General features: G+C 42.7%; 1 protein-coding gene across 3 annotated transcripts in view; it reads right to left on the bottom strand.

Moving 5' to 3' along the window:
* Window positions 1-1182: 1182 nt before the first annotated feature.
* The window catches only part of pkn1a (protein kinase N1a), a 63763-nt gene continuing 47665 nt past the window's right edge, over window positions 1183-17280 (bottom strand). For all 3 annotated transcript variants that reach the window (XM_040024721.1, XM_040024722.1, XM_040024720.1), the window contains exons 6-23: window positions 14470-14615; window positions 13521-13734; window positions 13224-13418; window positions 12495-12604; window positions 12248-12391; window positions 11937-12012; window positions 11210-11345; window positions 10821-10947; window positions 9907-9986; window positions 8385-8460; window positions 7872-7963; window positions 7417-7593; window positions 5166-5228; window positions 4407-4483; window positions 3642-3784; window positions 3354-3461; window positions 3090-3170; window positions 1183-2899 (exon numbers count right to left, since the gene is read on the bottom strand). In XM_040024721.1, coding sequence (XP_039880655.1) covers window positions 2696-2899; window positions 3090-3170; window positions 3354-3461; window positions 3642-3784; window positions 4407-4483; window positions 5166-5228; window positions 7417-7593; window positions 7872-7963; window positions 8385-8460; window positions 9907-9986; window positions 10821-10947; window positions 11210-11345; window positions 11937-12012; window positions 12248-12391; window positions 12495-12604; window positions 13224-13418; window positions 13521-13734; window positions 14470-14615 — 2249 coding nt within the window. In that variant the 3' untranslated portion in view covers window positions 1183-2695. The remainder of the gene's footprint in view (window positions 2900-3089; window positions 3171-3353; window positions 3462-3641; window positions 3785-4406; window positions 4484-5165; window positions 5229-7416; window positions 7594-7871; window positions 7964-8384; window positions 8461-9906; window positions 9987-10820; window positions 10948-11209; window positions 11346-11936; window positions 12013-12247; window positions 12392-12494; window positions 12605-13223; window positions 13419-13520; window positions 13735-14469; window positions 14616-17280) is intronic.

The raw sequence follows: 17280 nt of genomic DNA, 5'->3' as shown, positions 1-17280 counted from the left end.
TAACTCTATCTGGTAAATTTCACTGCAGGTAGTGGACATTTACTGAGATAATTTGAAGTGAAATGATTTATTTATTATTACTGGAATTTACTGTTTACATGGTGCTGAGAGTACATGAGGATAAGATGCAGATCAGCACTTATCATTGCGGATCCAGGCACTCGTGTTTCCACGAAAGGTCGACCATTAAGGACCAGTTCTGATGTTTTTCCATTGGTGATGCTTTCTTCTTTAGCAGCCGGTCAAAAGTCAGGGAGACTCCAGGAGTTTGTGCAAATACAGTGAATCCAGTTAAAGTGATTTGCTCACTAGTCTTGTTTGAAGTCCTGTGATATGGTTAAAACTGCCACGAGGAGTCTTTTTTTCTTCTAAAATTTTGACTCGCATATTAAAACAGATGCTCACTACAGTCACATTTTTGATGCATTTTTCTCTGATGTAATATCACGAGAAGAAGAAATGACATAATTTGACTTTGTCCATCAGGAGAATAAACTACTTATCCTCTAATTTCATTTTAGTCCTGCTCTGGCAGGTTTGAATGAATGTACTGAAAAATGTTGATACAGAATCTGTGATAATGGGCTGTATACGCTCACCAGCCATTTTATTGGGTACACCTTGCTAATACCATTTGAGAACTGTCTTAAAATATAATCCACAGCATTACACCAGCAGCAGCCTGAACCACTGATAACAGTCAGGATGGACCCATGCTTTCATGCTCTTTATGCTGACTTCAGCTCGTATAGCCATAGTGGTCTTCTGCTGCTGTAGCCCATCTGCTTTAATGTTCAACACGTTGCACGTTTAGACATGCTCTTCTACATACTTTGTATTTAGCAAGTGGTTCTTTTTTTCCTGACCTCACTCCTCTTACATCAATAAGACATTTTCACCCAGAAAACCACCAAATCACTGTATATTTCCTCTTTTTTGGACTATTCTCTAAATTGCAGTGACGGATGTGCACGTTCTGCTTCTAGAGGTCTAGAGGTGCATAAGTGCACGTAGTTGCTGCCATGTGATTGGCTGATTAGATGTTTGAGTTAATGAGCAGTAAAACAGGCGTATCTAATAAAGTGGCCGGTGAGTATTTATTCAATCACTGCAGCAGGTGAGTAGCCATGTGCATCCTGCTCCATTCATTCACAAATACTAAATTAAACGTGCATCCATCCATACATTACTGTGTTATTTTTATTTAAATGAATTTGAGATGCCCCTTTCCCCCGTCCCATGATGACAATAAACACACATTCACTCACGGTTTTCTTTATAAAATATGTCATCTCATACTCACATGGTTCTGTACTGTCGTACACAAGACAGGTAAACTCCACACCACCGCACATACATCTTAACAACAAACCACTGCTCTTGTGTGTTACACAGGTTTTCACTGTTGGCTCATGGTTTTCCTACAGATATCATCAAAGGTATTACCAGAGGTCTACGCCACCTCTCGCCTCTCTAATTGGCTCTACTGTGGAAAAGCAGCTCATGTTTGTTTTGCTTATGGCGCCCCGCAGAGTTTCCACAAGTACTTAGACATCAACAAGTTTCGGAAACCGCCACAGCGACCGCAGCAGCCAGAGCGTAACCTGTCAGGGCTTAAGCGCCGAAAACAGACACTAAAACAACTTTTACAGCCAGTGAGGTTAAAGATTTAATCGCCTCGGAGGGAAATCACTTACTTCATGTTCACAAAACTCTGGTAGCACTCAGGTGACTGGATGAACGTGTCTCCAAACCCATAAAGAGCAGTTTATTACTTGTACATCACAGTTTAGTGTTCAGATTTTTGCTTTTGGAATAATAAATGTTTTCCTCAAAGCTTTTATGCTGACGGTTATGTGTGTGTGTGTGTGTGTGTGTGTGTGTGTGTGTGTGTGTGTGTGCGCTACACATTTATATCAAATTCTTCCTAAAACCCAAACATTCAACTAAAAAGGACGAGTCAACTGCTCTTGTAAAACCCGAGCAACCCAAGTTTAAAAAGTAGTTGGTGGACATCCAAAGGAAGGTCCACTGCAGTGAAGCAGGACAGTGGTTCTTTACCCATTAGTTAACTAATAATACACCTAAAAGCAGTCAAAAGACTGATGGGTATCAGCTCTGAGTGTCTTTTTTTTCTCTTCCAAAAACATAGAGGAGTTTCTGCAGCACACTGTATCCCTCCTCGCCCTGCTGCTGTACACAAAGGGCCACAAAGTAAAACAAAATGCTTTTTTTCTGTGGAACAAATACAAGTATAAATGTAAGGCATTGGTATGAGAGGCCACTGAGCAACCCCTAAACAGTCAAAAGTACAAAAATACAGCAAGCTCCTCCTCTCACAGCTGCACTGGCGACTGCCGAGACGTCTAAGACGACTAAGACGAAAGTCTGCAAGATACAAAACCCACTGAAGTTTCGTACAATGACTGGAAAGGGGGGCCTTTGTTTGTGATAAAACATTATAACCCCAACTAATATCTGTCCAGGCTTTCATTTGCTCAGTCCATGATCTTTAAAACTCTGCAGACACACAAAACACAGTCTCTTCGTCTTCAGTTTCATTCATTCACAGTGTAACAAGAAGCGACAGACGAGCGCGGACAGTCAGCTTGAGACATATCTCTGTGCTCCGGCTGAAACTGTCGCGAAGTCGTCGAAATCCAACGTTCCTCGAGATCTGTTGGCTTCGGGTCCACTAGCAGAGGTCAGAGACGTAGTCAAAGTCCCGGAAACTGTCCTGGTCTTTGCGGGAGAGTGCACGGGGCTCACGTGGAGGCGTGAGCGTCGGAGGTTCGGTGGTGAACTCCTCGTCAAAGTTACTGACGTCTTCTTTGCCGCCGATGGACGGGACGAAGGGAGGGGGCAACTTCTTCTGCAGCAGCGCCTCCCAGTCCATGCTCTGGAGGGAGAGACGGACAAGAATAAGAGCAATTAAAGCTGCAATTCAAAAGGCTTCGAAACAACCACCATAACAGTCTGGCTGTAAACACCCGAGAAAAACCTCTTCCACCTCTCAGTGTTTGCTAACGAATCTCCATCTTGCGTTCTCACCCCCAACAAGTTGCCTAGGTACCTTTAAGTCTACTTACTCTGAAAAATGGCTGCTTCTTCACCTCCTCTGCATCCTTCTCACCAGATCCCAACCTTCTCTCTGGGTTCCTCCTTAACAGCTGCACACAGACACACGAGAATAAGAAATGACGAGTGGCTATAACAGTGAAGCATCAACTGTCTGACTGTGAGTAAGTGAGGATGTCGGACTGATTCAGTGTTTCACGTGTAAGTGCAGCATTTGTCACATACAGTTTGTGTGCATGAGCGAGCGAATGTGTGTGTGTGTGTTTTTGCTTTACCCTCCTCATGATGCCAATAGCCTCAGTGGAGAGGAAGCGTGGGTAGCGGACTTCATCATTCACAATGCTGTCAAACACCTCCTCTTCATCATCCCCTGGGAAAGGAGACTACAAAAAAATACACCGGTCACACAAAAACACACTTCACTGAATCCACTTTTGATATTCTGTCATTTAAAACAAAATCAGCATTTAACTACAGCGAACACGAGTAATTAATCGGCACCAGATCAAACTAACACGTGGCTATAATAACTCCATGACCAGTGACAGAGTGCTAGCTCTTACCTCTCCCACCAGCATTTCATAGATGAGGACCCCCAGGCCCCACCAGTCTACAGCTCTGGTGTAAGACGTGTCTGTCAGGACCTCGGGGGCTAAAAACTCCGGAGTCCCACAGAAGGTGCTGGTCCGGTCACCAAAACCCATTCCTGCAGAAAAAAAACAAAAAAAATGATCTCTGAAAGCTAAAAGAGAAACAAAATCACTTCTTAATTTACCTGAACTTCAGATGATGAAAACCTGCCACTCTGTACTGTTTAATCACTCATATTCCGACATCTGTTTAAATTTCAGAATCGGGTGGAGCTATTACGCCAATTTCCAACTGCTTTACTGGAGTCATTTTCCATGATTCACAGTTCAAAATGAGGGTTATTTATCTTACACAGAGGCTTTTTTTGCAGCCCATCAGCCTCAGCCTCAACTTTCTCGTGATTGGGGATGTGGAGATACCTGCTGTGGTGACCCCTTGTAACAAAGGCTTGGGCAACAGCAGCTTTTTCATATGCTGACCTTATTATTTGATATTGAGGCCATGTTTAATATGGGCACCCTTCATTGTAACCATACAAACAGATGTTGGATAATATGGAGAAGCTAATAGGTCACCTATGGTGTTTCTGAGCTCAAGGCAGGGTTCGGTTGACCTGCTTTTCAGGCTCCCTGACAGAATAAAAACATCACACTGTTTTCCAGTTGTAAGTAAATCTGTATCCCGAAGCAAAGACAAAAACAAATAAAAGACCGTCTGTCAGTAATACACAGATCCACCTTCTTTGCAGAGTCCAAAGTCAGCGATCTTCACATAACCATCTGTGTCTAGCAGCAGGTTGTCGAGCTTGAGATCTCTGAAAGGGAGAAAACATGCAGGTGAGAATCAGTATCTTTGTACAGCATTTAGATACAAACTCTCTCTCTGTGAACTGACTGTAATCCCAGCAGACCGTACTAAACTGAGCCTGTACAATAATGCTCACAGCAAACGTCAGCCTGATGGTGCGACACTCAGTACCCCGGGGATGAATCCTACAGCTTCTGGATGCCCTGAATGATCCAGCATGTGGTACCTGATATTTTTTCAGCTTCGGGTTTTGTGTTATTCCTTGTTTGCGGCTTTATTTTGAAAGTGTTTCAGCCTTTGTGTGTCTCTGGGGTTTTTGGTTTCCTGCTCATTGTCAGTCACACCGAGTGTATAAACACTCTTTCCTTTGTCAGACTGTCTGTTTACCTTGCTCTGGTTTCTTTTGGATTATTTAACTTTTGGGATTTTCCTGCCCCATAATGAGGCAAAGTGTGTAAAGTTTCATAAAATAAACCTCCCACTGTTGAAGCTCCTATTTGCTGTATCTGGGTCCTCTAACTGAACTGCGAAACTTAGACTGACATTTCAACCTATGCTGGCAGAAATGTTTAGAAATTAAGAGCTCGATTTAACATTGATCTTTGACGTTTCTATTAGTCTGATGCTTCCTGAGGTGAAAGAAAGCTCCGTTTTACATCAGTTAAGAGGTTTGTGTGGGCTCGACTCACCTGTACACAATCTTATGGTCGTGGAGGAACTGAAGTCCGAGAACCACACAGGCTGCGTAAAACCTGAAGCCAAAAGCAGAGAAAATCAACCTCCAGTTAGACGCGATAAAATGGGAACTTCATAATAATAACAGACATACTGCTTTCAGACCACTAGCCACTGTAACCAAATCTGCTGTCTGAGGCCTGACAAACAGCTGCTCCCCAGCTGTTGAACTCCTCGGTATGGGGACAGCAGTAATAGTGCTGAGGGTTTTCTGGCATTATGTCCTTAAAAGACCCTGCACACCCACTGTAAACCCCATACAGATGGCTTCACTTATTTCAGCGGATCTTTTTAGACTGTGTGGGTGTGCTTATGCTGTGGCGTCTCCCTCATTTCCCTTCACTGATGAGAGTTTGGTGACCTCATGATAATCCCAGGATAAATTCAACTTGTGCAGAAATCTAACAAATAAACAAACATAACTTAAAACAGATTTCTGGAGGATGGAAGGCCTTTAAAACATTCAGTCTAATACAGCGCATCTCTAAAAGGTTTTCACATCTGTCCTAATGCTCAGCAGCGCACATGTACAAATCATAAAATAGAATAGAATAGAATAGAATAGAATAATCTTTTAATTGTCCCACAAGAAAATTGGTTGTAACAGCAGCAAAAACAACGCACACATACAAACAGAACAGGACACAGAACAGAAACGCACACAAACATATTTACATTATGGACAATAGTTACAAAAACAGAGTACTGTACAGTTATTAAGAGTAAAGTACAGATAAAAATGGCAAACCCAGGTTGTAGTGTGCAAACAGGGCAGGGTACTGGAAGATGTTTAAGTAATTAAGAATATTTAGAAAAGGTACAGATTGTGCATTGTACCTGTAAATCATGTTAGTATGTCTTGTGTAAGTATGGCTTATGTGCCGAGAGACGTGGCACATACACGGTACATAAGTTACTTTGAATTTAAAGATCGCAGACGGCTATTTCACACTAAATATGACCCTTTAATATTTGTACATGTATATGTTTTTCACCCCTCTTTCATTATTTTCTCCTTTTCATAATTTCTTTTCATTACAACTGCCCTCTCTCCTCCCTTACTTCCTCCTCACCTGAAGTCTCATGTCCTGAACTTAAATCAGGGCTCTAACACATGAAGACGTGCACAAAGATGCTTTTTGCTCTCAACTTTGTCACAGTTAGTTATTGTCAACAGATTACATATATGCGACCCTTCTATCTCTGGCTAAACAACAACAACAGTTGGCATAAGCTAACGTTATTCCGGCTAATGTTAGGCTCAAATGTCTAAAAAAAAATAAATCACACTTTCTCTTTGATAAACAGTTTCAGAGTTGGACAAAGTTAGATCCACTTCAAAGAAAATGTCACTAATACTGGCTAACAGTGACAAAAGCAGCTGTTAATGTCAAAAAAGTTCAGGATATCCTCAACAACTCAGTTCAGTATCGCTTCACCGTCTCATCAACGTATCTATCAGACTCTTTCCACAAAATTTTACAGCCTCCTCCAGAGTAAATATAAGTGCACACATATTGAAAGCTGAGGTAAACAGTGGACTGACAGCCTACACTCACTACAGATGAACAGTGGCCTGATTTGTTTGCCCTCTAGCTGCTACCATAGCTAGGATTACACACTGGAATTGGGAACAGAATTCAGTTGGTCACAATCTGGAATCTACTGACATCTAGTGGTGACATTTTACTAACTTTGCCTTTAAAATTTAGCAACGCATTTTTCTTGGACAGTACATCCTTGTAAGGTGCGGTGAAGGAACATTAACTGCACAAAAAAGGCCTCAGAAGCTTGGTTTGTTTGTCTTTGACCACATGGCCTTTCACATCCTAGATTTGGCTCAACTGTGGAACCAATCCTCACATCAGGATGTGGATTTGGTCCACCATCACTAAAAATCGCTTTCATAAGGGAAGTTTTGAAAAGCTGAAGTGGGAAAAAACACTGGTGTATTTAACAGTATTGACTCCCACTCTGAGGTGAAGGTCGAGATATCGTGCTTGACGGATTCTCGTTAATGTAACTGATGTTTTAAGAAGGGATCTGTTTACAGTCTCTGTGTTTTAATGTACATATGGGCGATTACTACATAAAATGAGTGTTTATAACTGATCCCTGAGGTTGACTAAATTCATCAGGACTAATCTCTGGGAAAGCCTAAAATTTGCATGGAAATACTTCAAGGATAATCCATTTATTACGTACACGGCCCGTGGCTCTGTGAAGACGTCTGTGTGGATGTGCATCATCAGGTCGCCTCCTGCTGTGTACTCCATAACAAAACACACGTGCTCTGGTGTCTGGAAGCACGCAAACAGGTTGATCAGGAAAGGATGGTGCGACATGTTGACGATCTCAAAGATGCGCTTCTCGCACATCAGACTAGGGGAGGAAGGAGAGAAGGAAAGAGTGGAAGAAGAGGCAAGAGGAGGAGAGAAAAAAAAAAGATTAGAGGGCCATTTAAACATAATTAGATAGTGTTTATTTTAGCCTATGAGAAAACCCACACTCAGCCCACAGATGAACTGTAATCACAGTGATTCAAGACACAAATTAAATCCTGTGAGTAAATCTACTACTGGAGCGCTTAATCTCTGGGCTAAAAACAACAACCACACATCACACAAGCACAGGGCTGAGGAATAAACATCAGCACACACCTATCCACCTCATCCCGAGCAACGATATCTCCTTTTTTCAGGGCTTTGATGGCATACATCGTGCCGGTCTTCTTGTACTCGGACAATAACACCTGTAGACACATAGACACACTCTGATTAACTCTAACACATATAAAGCATTGTTTTAAAAAAATCTTCTTTTATTAGAGCTTTTAAAACTTCTCAGTGGATCCACGTGTGATATGGTTTCTTTTTTCCCCTGCAGTCACCAATACTTAAAATGTGGCCTTCATGTGCACCTAACAGCATAAGGAAAACAAGCTTTCTTTTTTACAAACTGTCTTTTATTTTTGTTTGCCTGATTGTAGTTGTGACAGTCACATTGTGAGAATCCACAAACAGAGAAGCTGTTAATCTGGGACTTTTTTGCTGTTGTGACCTTCAGTATATTTGAGGGAATAATAAGAAAAAGACTCTTGCTCTTTGTGTTGTTATTAATTGGTTCGGTTGTTCCAGTTTTTTTTTGTTTTCTGGATTAGAAAGAAATCGTACCTTCCCAAAGTGTCCACGACCCAAAACAGCAATGAGCCTGAAGTCCTGGAGGGACAGCGGACCTTTCTTCTGCTTGCTGGAGAAACCAACAGGCACGGTGAGGAAGAACATTTAAACTAGACACCAAAAAGTAACAACTGCTGATATTACATGACACACATATAAGGACTGTGTACGTGTGGATAATGCAAGCTGAATAATACATTAATACATACATGTAATAATGGGGAGCAGACATTTTAAGCTGCAACAGGAGGAAAAGCACAGGATTTATCAAAAACATCAATGGTTCTGTTTTATTCGGGTGTCTGAAGATTTTTGACAGCTAATAACGCAGCAGCTGCTCTCCTGAAAACGCCCAGCTGGGAGCGCTTGAGAGCGCTTGAAAGGCTTTGGAGGCACGCTGTGCCTCCTGGTGAGTGTTTGGTTGCTATGATACAGAAAGTACACAGACGTAATCTGCTGCAGGTACCTGACTCTCTGTCTGACTGCTGCTTTTACTCACACACGCACAGGAAACCAAATATTCCTCATAGTATTATTTTAATGTTAATATGCACACTTGCACGTGTGCACACTTGGACAGCAGCACTTAAAACTTGTGACAGGGGTTTGCTGTAGCGTTTCTCCCACCTCCACTGTGCTTAGACAGCTGGGTAAAAAGTGACAGTGGTGCATGCAGCTGGTTACATTTGTAACTCTCTTAAAACCAGAAAAAAGATAGATGTGTAGCGATGAGCACAGAAAAAATGCTCAGCCTGTCGCCATGCTGATGTCGCTTTGAGGACATCAGGGAAAAAAACAGAACACATGTAGTGGGTTTCCTCCATCCATAAGCTTCAGGCCTTTATGCTTGGAGGATTGTAGGGAGGCTGAGGCGAACACCAGCAGATGGTAGGTAAGAGTCAGGGTCATTCATTCACACTTGCATTCAAATATCGAGCAATTCATAATTAACCTGTACATAAAAAGGCCTGTATGGTCTAAAGGCTCAAGCCCAGAAACATTCTGGGCTTGGACGTGAGATTTAACCAGAAAGTCAAAGATGCAGCTGCTCATCCGGCTCGTGATCTTTCACAATTCACAAGTAATTGTGATGTAGAAAGTCAGTTAGAAAATTTAGGTGTCATTGGTTGGGTGTTTTAGACAAAGTAATCAGAATTCAAATCCACTGAAAGACCAAAACAGCTCAAACGACCTCTGTACATTTCCTAACCGGAGGAGGCCCTGTGATAAACGCAGGATATGCTGGAGAGATTGTCTCTTGGCTGGCCTGGGAGGCTGGGGGGAGAGAGGTCTGGGCTTCTCTGCCCTCACAACCGAGCCCCGGATAAACGGCATAAAACAGATGATGGCTGGTTTTATTTCCACCTGTGCTTTTCCTACTGCCACATTTCAAAATGTTTTCTCTGATAAACTTCATCCTCATTATCATATATCATCATTTATCATTAAAATCCAAACAAATCCATTTTAGAAAACAAAGAAGTAAAAGTGTTTCGGTGAGTGTGCGTGCGTGTACCTGCTAACTGAATGGGTTCGGACAGGGGACTCAGGGGCGAGGTCTCGGGGGGAGAGGGGATCGATGACTAGATGTTGGTCCTATCGGAGGACATGCGAGGGAAGAGACAAAAAAGGGACAGACGTGCAGAGACAGAGATTATAAAACGACATGAAATGGAAGACAGGAGACGCAGTCTGGAGCTGATGGTGACTGACCCTGCGCTGGATTTTAAATCTTTAAACCCCGCAAATACCAGGTCGACCACAGTCCTTTACATCCAGGTGTGGCTGTGCTGCTAACAGGAAGGACACCGTAACAGAGCAGAGAGTGGGTCGATTTTACGTCTCTGTTCACATCAGAAGGAGAGCTGACATAAAGCAGCAATATTTGCAGTATTTACTCATACCGTAAACTCTTCCTCTTTCAGTCATTTTCTTGTAAATCAGACTCATATGTCACATGACCATTATTTAAATGTTAAATGCCTAAAATTATATTAACTTAATAACTAAATCTCCTGTCATTAAAATGATTTGCAGGCTTATGTGACTTTATAATGATGGAGCCAAGTCTAACATAATTATTTTTTCTTTCACAATCAGTGTTCAAAAAAAGGAGTGTTTTTCGCGTTCCTGCAAGCTACCTGGGAGTTAGACAAGGTTAAGGCACTATAACACATCCCAAGCCCTGAAAAGTACAGTGTGCTTACAATGTAAGATGGGGAAATATTTGATTTTATTTATTTGTAATTTTTTCTCTGATACTTGCCTCCTTTCATCGAAACTTACCCAGAATGTATACATTTTTAAAAATTACTTAAACTGCATTACTTAAAACTACTTGTATTTGGTGCTGTTACGCCTTTCTTTCCCTGCCAATTCTAAGTTTTAGTTTCTTTTTTAGTTAGGAAAGCCCCGTCCCTCATCACACACCTCCCCTAACTCCCGGGTTTCCTCTCGCTCCATCGGTCTCACTGGAGTGTTAATGTCCATGTCTCTCTTGTAATCGCCTCTTATTGGAGAGTCGCTGTCCAGACTCAACTTTTCCACTGAGATCTCCCTGAAAGACCAACAAATACACACACACACAAATAGACCAACGTGTAACACAGACAAACAGACAGAACAACACAGAAGGGTAGTTAGACACGGGGCTGGGAAGGCACCGTTTGCTTTATTCTTTGTCTGGAAACAAAAGGAAAAAAGGTTCAAGGAAAGCTGCTACGTTTGATAGCAAAGTCTGACTGACGGTTATCAAACGTCACTGCCGATGAAAGACCGAAGCGTGTGCACCTGCGTGTACATATCTCAATGCGTCTCACCCAGAGTTGAGCGTGAGGCTTTGTGCGTTGGGACTGTAGGTTCCTGAGTTGTTGACGGTGGGGATGGCGTTTCGAAGCAGCCTCACCCACGTTCCGATATCCACGTTCATCTGACGAGCCCGGAGGAACGCCTTGCCTGAAAAATGCACAAACACACACATCTAGTCAGAGTCAGAAATTAATCAAACATAACATTCAGCCACTAAAACTATTTTGTTTCTGTTCAGGAATGCTGATATTTAGCATCTTAATAAAAAATGTTAAAATTAAAAATGGAAATTTCATAGATGAGAACAGAAATAATATTTCAGCATTAAAAACATAATTTTAATTTAAGAGTTTGCACATACTGGCAGATTAACAATTACAGAATCATAAAAAAATATTTTTTATAAGACACGTTTATGTTTTTATAAGACAAAAAAACGCCAGACCTTTACAGAGTTTGGCTCAAGTTTTTATATTCTGTTTGCTTTCCTATAGAAATGAAGGTAAAAAAAATAATAGTCACCACTAGAGGGTGCTGTGGTCTAAATAAAAAAAGCAGGGAACTGATGGCATAAGCAGTTGTATGTTTTACTGCAGGTAGTGTCCATCTTCCTGTCATGATAAAACTTTTAAAGTTTTACTGTTTCTCCATATAAAACTGCCCTCAGGCTGCTGAGTAGAAAATGGAAGAGAAATAGAAAATGTGTAATGTTTCTTCGCTGCTCTGTCTGCTCCCCACCTTGTTGCTTAGAAAAGACTTTCTTCTGCCTCCGCAGGCGCGGGACTCTCTCAATAACCGGGTTAAAGAAGGTCACCTGGAAAACACACAAAACAAAACATGAAAAGAAACGACCAAAAAAATCCCACCCATATTTTATTTTTACGCTCGGAAACAGCCTTTCAAGTGTGACGTATCAAAGCAACGCTTTCCAGCACAGGTGCATGTGGCAGCTCACGGGTGGGCGCGCACATCTGAGTGTGTGTTTGAGTACGAGTGAGTCGCCATTCATTTCGCTGTTTCTTTTTTGCAGGTGTGTGGTATGTGTGTACCTCAGCCAGCAGCAGGCCCTGAGGCTCCAGCTCCAGCTGAACTCTGTGCTTCTGGTTGTCCAGGAACTCCTCCAGCTTCAGGTACTTAAGAGCGCACAGCGAGCGGTAGTCCTTCCAGTAAACTGCGATCTCCATCTCCCTCGACTGAAGCGCAGGCACCCAGCGGTATCAACAGAGAGAAAAGCTGCCTTAAATAAACTCGTTGGTGCCTGCGTGCAAGTTTGTGGGAAGGAGATTGTATACTGACCCTTTCAAGCTCCACAGTGAACGTCTGGTCCCAGGCCTGCTCTCCCACAGTCTTCCAAGCAGTCTGACCCACCACTGTGTTATCCAGCTTCAGCACCGCACTCACCTCAGCTAAACACACATGCAAACCAATGATTTCCTTCATTAATGAATCCAAAAATGCACAAAATAATTTAAAAAAATTAACGCCGACCAATAGGTTCCTTTGAGATATGGAAAAAAGGACTAAGACCTTACAAAAAGCTGTTTGCAAACTGCCTTTAACCTCCTAGGACCTGGCGTCCACATATGTGGACATCATATTTTGGGTTATTTAGACCAAAATACTCAATTTTGCTCTACATGGGCCTGATATCCACTTACGAGGACATTATACTGCAACTGTTCTATCAAAATTCTAAACAAATATCCTCATATGTGGCTCTCATTTTTCTTAAAAACAAAAATAAGGTTAAAAAAAAAAAAAAGGTAATTCTTTGTTTTTACATTCATCGGGTCCCAATATGCCCAAATATCAAAGAGAAATTAAAATGCATGTTGTGGAGGAGTTCAGGTCTTAGGAGGTTAAAGCATCTGTCATGACCTGACAAATAATATCTAACCTGATGAGCCTAAAGTGACCCACGACAAAGTTGAGGGAAAAAAAAGCCAATACAGCCAACAAAGAAGACATAAAAAGCTGAAATGAAAACCTTAAATGCACCACGTGAACACTCATACAGTCACTCACAGGAGAGCTCCTCTGTCTTGCTTGGCGTCTTCCCGCTGACGGAGCCACTGCGTCCGTAGAGCCCCTTGCTGCCCCTCATGAAGGACCGCGTGTCTCCGGGGCTGTAGCAGGGCAGCATGAGAGGTGTCCCTTTATTGCGCCCTGGGACCATCTCTAGTAACCCAACACAGCCCAGCAGCTGCACTTGTAATGTACCTGAAGACAGAGGAAAACAATGTAGGCACAACCTGAATGCATACCTCACTTCTGTACCTTCTTCTTCATATTGTAGGATTCTCCTGAGCCTGTATGACATACCAGTGAGAGGCGATGGCTTGCTGAGGGTAGTATACTGGTTTTGAAGGTAGGGGGCGCCGTGGCGGGAGCTGAAGGCAGGTGAGGAGGCCAAGACCAGCTCCTCTTTGATGATGCTGGCCTTTGGATGGTCCTCTGGCAGCTCTGCCAGGCGCTGGTCAAGAGAATCTCTCAGCAGGTCCAAACGCTGGGAGGCCTCGCTCAGACGAGACTGTGCCTGCAGAGCATCGAAACAGACGATATCTACCTTTTAAACTCTCAGACAGACATAAAAAAACAAGAAGTCCTATGCTACTTCTCAGTGCACACATATCACAGTAGCACACCTTAATTTAATCACATTTTTTGTGACCTGCTGCTTTTAAGTGCATGCAGAAAGACAATGTTAGGCTTGAGCGAGTTTTTGTGTTCATTTATAGAGTAAGTAAAGGCGTGCGAGTGAGGATTCAAACGGCAGAACTCTCACGGCATGTGGTGAGAAAACAAGTGGTTCATTGTCACTGTGGGGGTAAAATGCAGCACGTTACGCGGCAGCTGCTGTTGTGAGGCTCTCTCTCAAATATTTTTATGAACAGATTGCAGAGTTCAGCAGCTGAAACTGTTCTGCGAGGGATCTGACATCACGGGACACTCCTGCTCTGAGTTTCCTTGACGTATAACGAGAAACCATATCAGACCCAGACAACTCAAGATGCCATAATGTTGGTGAACAAACAAACAAAAAAAAAAAACTGTTGATAAGAGATCAAATTTTTGTGAAGGATCTAAGGCAAAGCCAAAGATAGCTGAAGTCTCAGAAGTAAGAGATAGCGGAAAACAAAAGGAGCAGATCTGAAGAAGATCTACAGGTGTGTGTGTCAGAATGATGTCATCGGTACAGCTGCCGTCTCACACGTGTCTGTGTGCGCTTTGAAGTGTGTGAAAGCGAAACATCAGCAGGATCCGCTCTAACCTCAGACAGAGCTTTCTTGTCCTGAACTTTGCTGGCCCCCAGGAGCCTGAGGACGTTTTTGGCCCCCTCAGCAACAGCATGCTCCACCCTGTAGTGATGTCTCAGCTCTTCGATACGCAGCTCCATCCCGCACACGTCTTGGTTACCTGCGTGAAGGAAAGGGGCAAACAACATTACTGCACAGCAGACACGATGGCAATCTCCTACGCAGTCTCTGTGCTGCGCGCGTGGCAGCTACGTTAAGGCTTTCCTGTTTTGCCAATGGTGTGTTACAGGGAACTCCCCTGGGCATACTAAGTTAGGTTAATGCCTTAATGCCTGTCATGCATTACACAAGAGGCGAACAAAGAAAACATTAGCGAGGCCTAGAGGGAGGTAAGCAGCCTCTGACTGTTCCCCAGCAAGCAGTGCTTAGCATAATTCCAGCCTCTCCTTCCAAATAGCCCCATATCCCTGCTCTAAAAGCAAACAGAGCAACCAAACAAAATAAGTCTCTCACCTATTTACATTTTTAAAACAGCTAGCAAGACTAAAGCAAAAACACTGCTCTAAATTTGTAGCTTCATCTCTGCTTTTCTCAGAAATGATAGTACCTCATAAATGTACATTAGTGGGAAACAGAAAGTCTTATAATGAGATGCAGTGCTTTCAACTCAAAATCTAAAAACATGCTCAAGCTCCCTCACTTAAAAGACCAGATATGAGAATCAGCATAAGAGCAGCACCCTACAGCACAAATTAGAGCAAAGTGCTTAGCTTAATGGCACCAATACAGCCTTCAAATGATGGGCAACAAACTGAGAGCACTCAGATATGGGAAGAGCCGGAAGGAGGTGTGCGAGCGTGATAAGGAAAAGGACAATTGGACAAATGGCATTCAAAGATGATGCATTTGACTTTCAAACACCAGATTGGTTTAGAAGAAGGACAGAAGACCAGGATGGATGGTTTTTACAATTCTGAGCTGCTCAAATAACTGCAGGAGACAGAAGAGAAAGCAAGGACAGGGAGGTAGGGGTGGAGAACGAAGTGGGTGCTTTTATCTCCTAATAAGGTGTTCTGCCTGGAGCCCAGACCTCTGCTAGATGACCCGTCCACCGGGTGTGGTGCCTGGAGACTGTCTGTGTACACCATACACACAGCCCTGTGATATGGTGTGTGTGTGTGTGTGTGTGTGTGTGTGTGCGGTTTAAAGAAGAGAGACAGAATCAGAGCCAGAGAGTATACAGCCGTGGTTGCTGTTAGAGACAATCAAATAGAGCAGAAATACAAAGGGGGGGTGTGTGGTGGTTGATCAATTTAGTCTGATAAACACGAACATTAGCTCAGGCTGAAATTGTAGTTTAAGAAAAAGCCAAATCTGGCTGTGCAGGATCATTTTAAACTCTGCTGGAGAACCATTAGCTGCTGCTAGTATAACACACCCCTTTGTGCTCAGTATCAGAGCATGAAAATCCAATTAGAGATGCACAGACTGTTGGATTCTGGGTCAATACCAACACAGATGTTTACAATAACACTTTACGATCACAGCCAATGGAGACAGTGTACTGTTTTTTCACATTTTGCCTGCTTTGTTGTTAATTATTCCTCCTGTTATTCCAGTGAAGACAAGAAACTAACATTTTAGAAAGATTTAACTGGTGTAAAACTGATATGACAACAGATTTCAGCCACTGATATTTAAATGCTATTTTGTCAGCCAACACACATACACTCACCTACTGCTTCCCCAAACCATTACACCACCACCACCAGCCTTAACCAATGATTCAAGGCAAGATGGATCCATGCTTTCATGTTGCTTACATCAAATTCTGACCCTACCAAGTAAATGTACAGCAAAAATTGAATCATGAGACCAAGCAATGATTTCTCATGTGCTACTGTCCAGTTTTAGTGAGTAGCCTGAACTGTAGCCTCAGTTTCCTGTTCTTAGCTGACAGGAGTGGCACCCAGTGTAGTCTTCTGCTGCTGTAGCCCATCTGCTTCAAGGTTAGCATTCAGAAATGCTCTTCTGCATACCTTGGTTGTTTCTGTTATTTTACTACTAGCTCAAAGCAATCTGAATATTCCTCTAAACAAGACATTTTCACCCAGAGAACTGCTGCTTTTCAGAACATTCTCTGTAAACCCCAGCTTCCTTCTCCCATTCAGATGCTCAGTTTGAGCTTCAGCAGCTCATTTTGACCACAACTTGATGTCTAAATGCATTAATCTGCTGCCATGTTACTGGCTCATTAGATGAGCTAAACGGATGTACCTAATGAAGTGGACTATGAGTGTACGTATTTGTAAACGATGTTCGTATATGCTGATACTTTTATGCTGCCAAAGCTGTGGCTTGGCTGCATTGCTTTTCATCCTTTTAATTTACACTTTTAAAACAATTTCAGAGGGCTAACATTTTAAATACGCTGCTACTGTGGTCATTAGCCTCTATATGACTATTTATATCACGTCGGAGCAGTGGAAAGAACTCCAGATCATTAAAAACCCTTTAGGTTTTCCACATGGAGGACACAGATGGATAAAGTATGCCCTTAAAAGGCCCTTAAATAATCCTTCCAAATGGACATCATCTTCATTCCCTTAAAAGACACCCTGTCTTTTAACAGCCATCGGCGCTCGTCTGACAAGAGCAGAAAGGAATAGATAGCCCCAAAGGGAATATACCGTCTTTAAATCTGTTTTTACTTCCACCCCCTCCCATCGCTCTCCCTCTGCTCTCCTGGTACATTTTACCAGACTATTCACCTCCCGTGACCGGCATCAGTCGGCCTGTTTTCCCAGCAGAGGGGTCTTAATGGT

This window comes from Simochromis diagramma, unplaced genomic scaffold (genome assembly GCF_900408965.1).
Source record: "Simochromis diagramma unplaced genomic scaffold, fSimDia1.1 OVJJ01000302.1, whole genome shotgun sequence".
Lineage (NCBI taxonomy): Eukaryota > Metazoa > Chordata > Actinopteri > Cichliformes > Cichlidae > Simochromis > Simochromis diagramma.
This window is presented reverse-complemented; position numbering and strand designations above follow the sequence as displayed.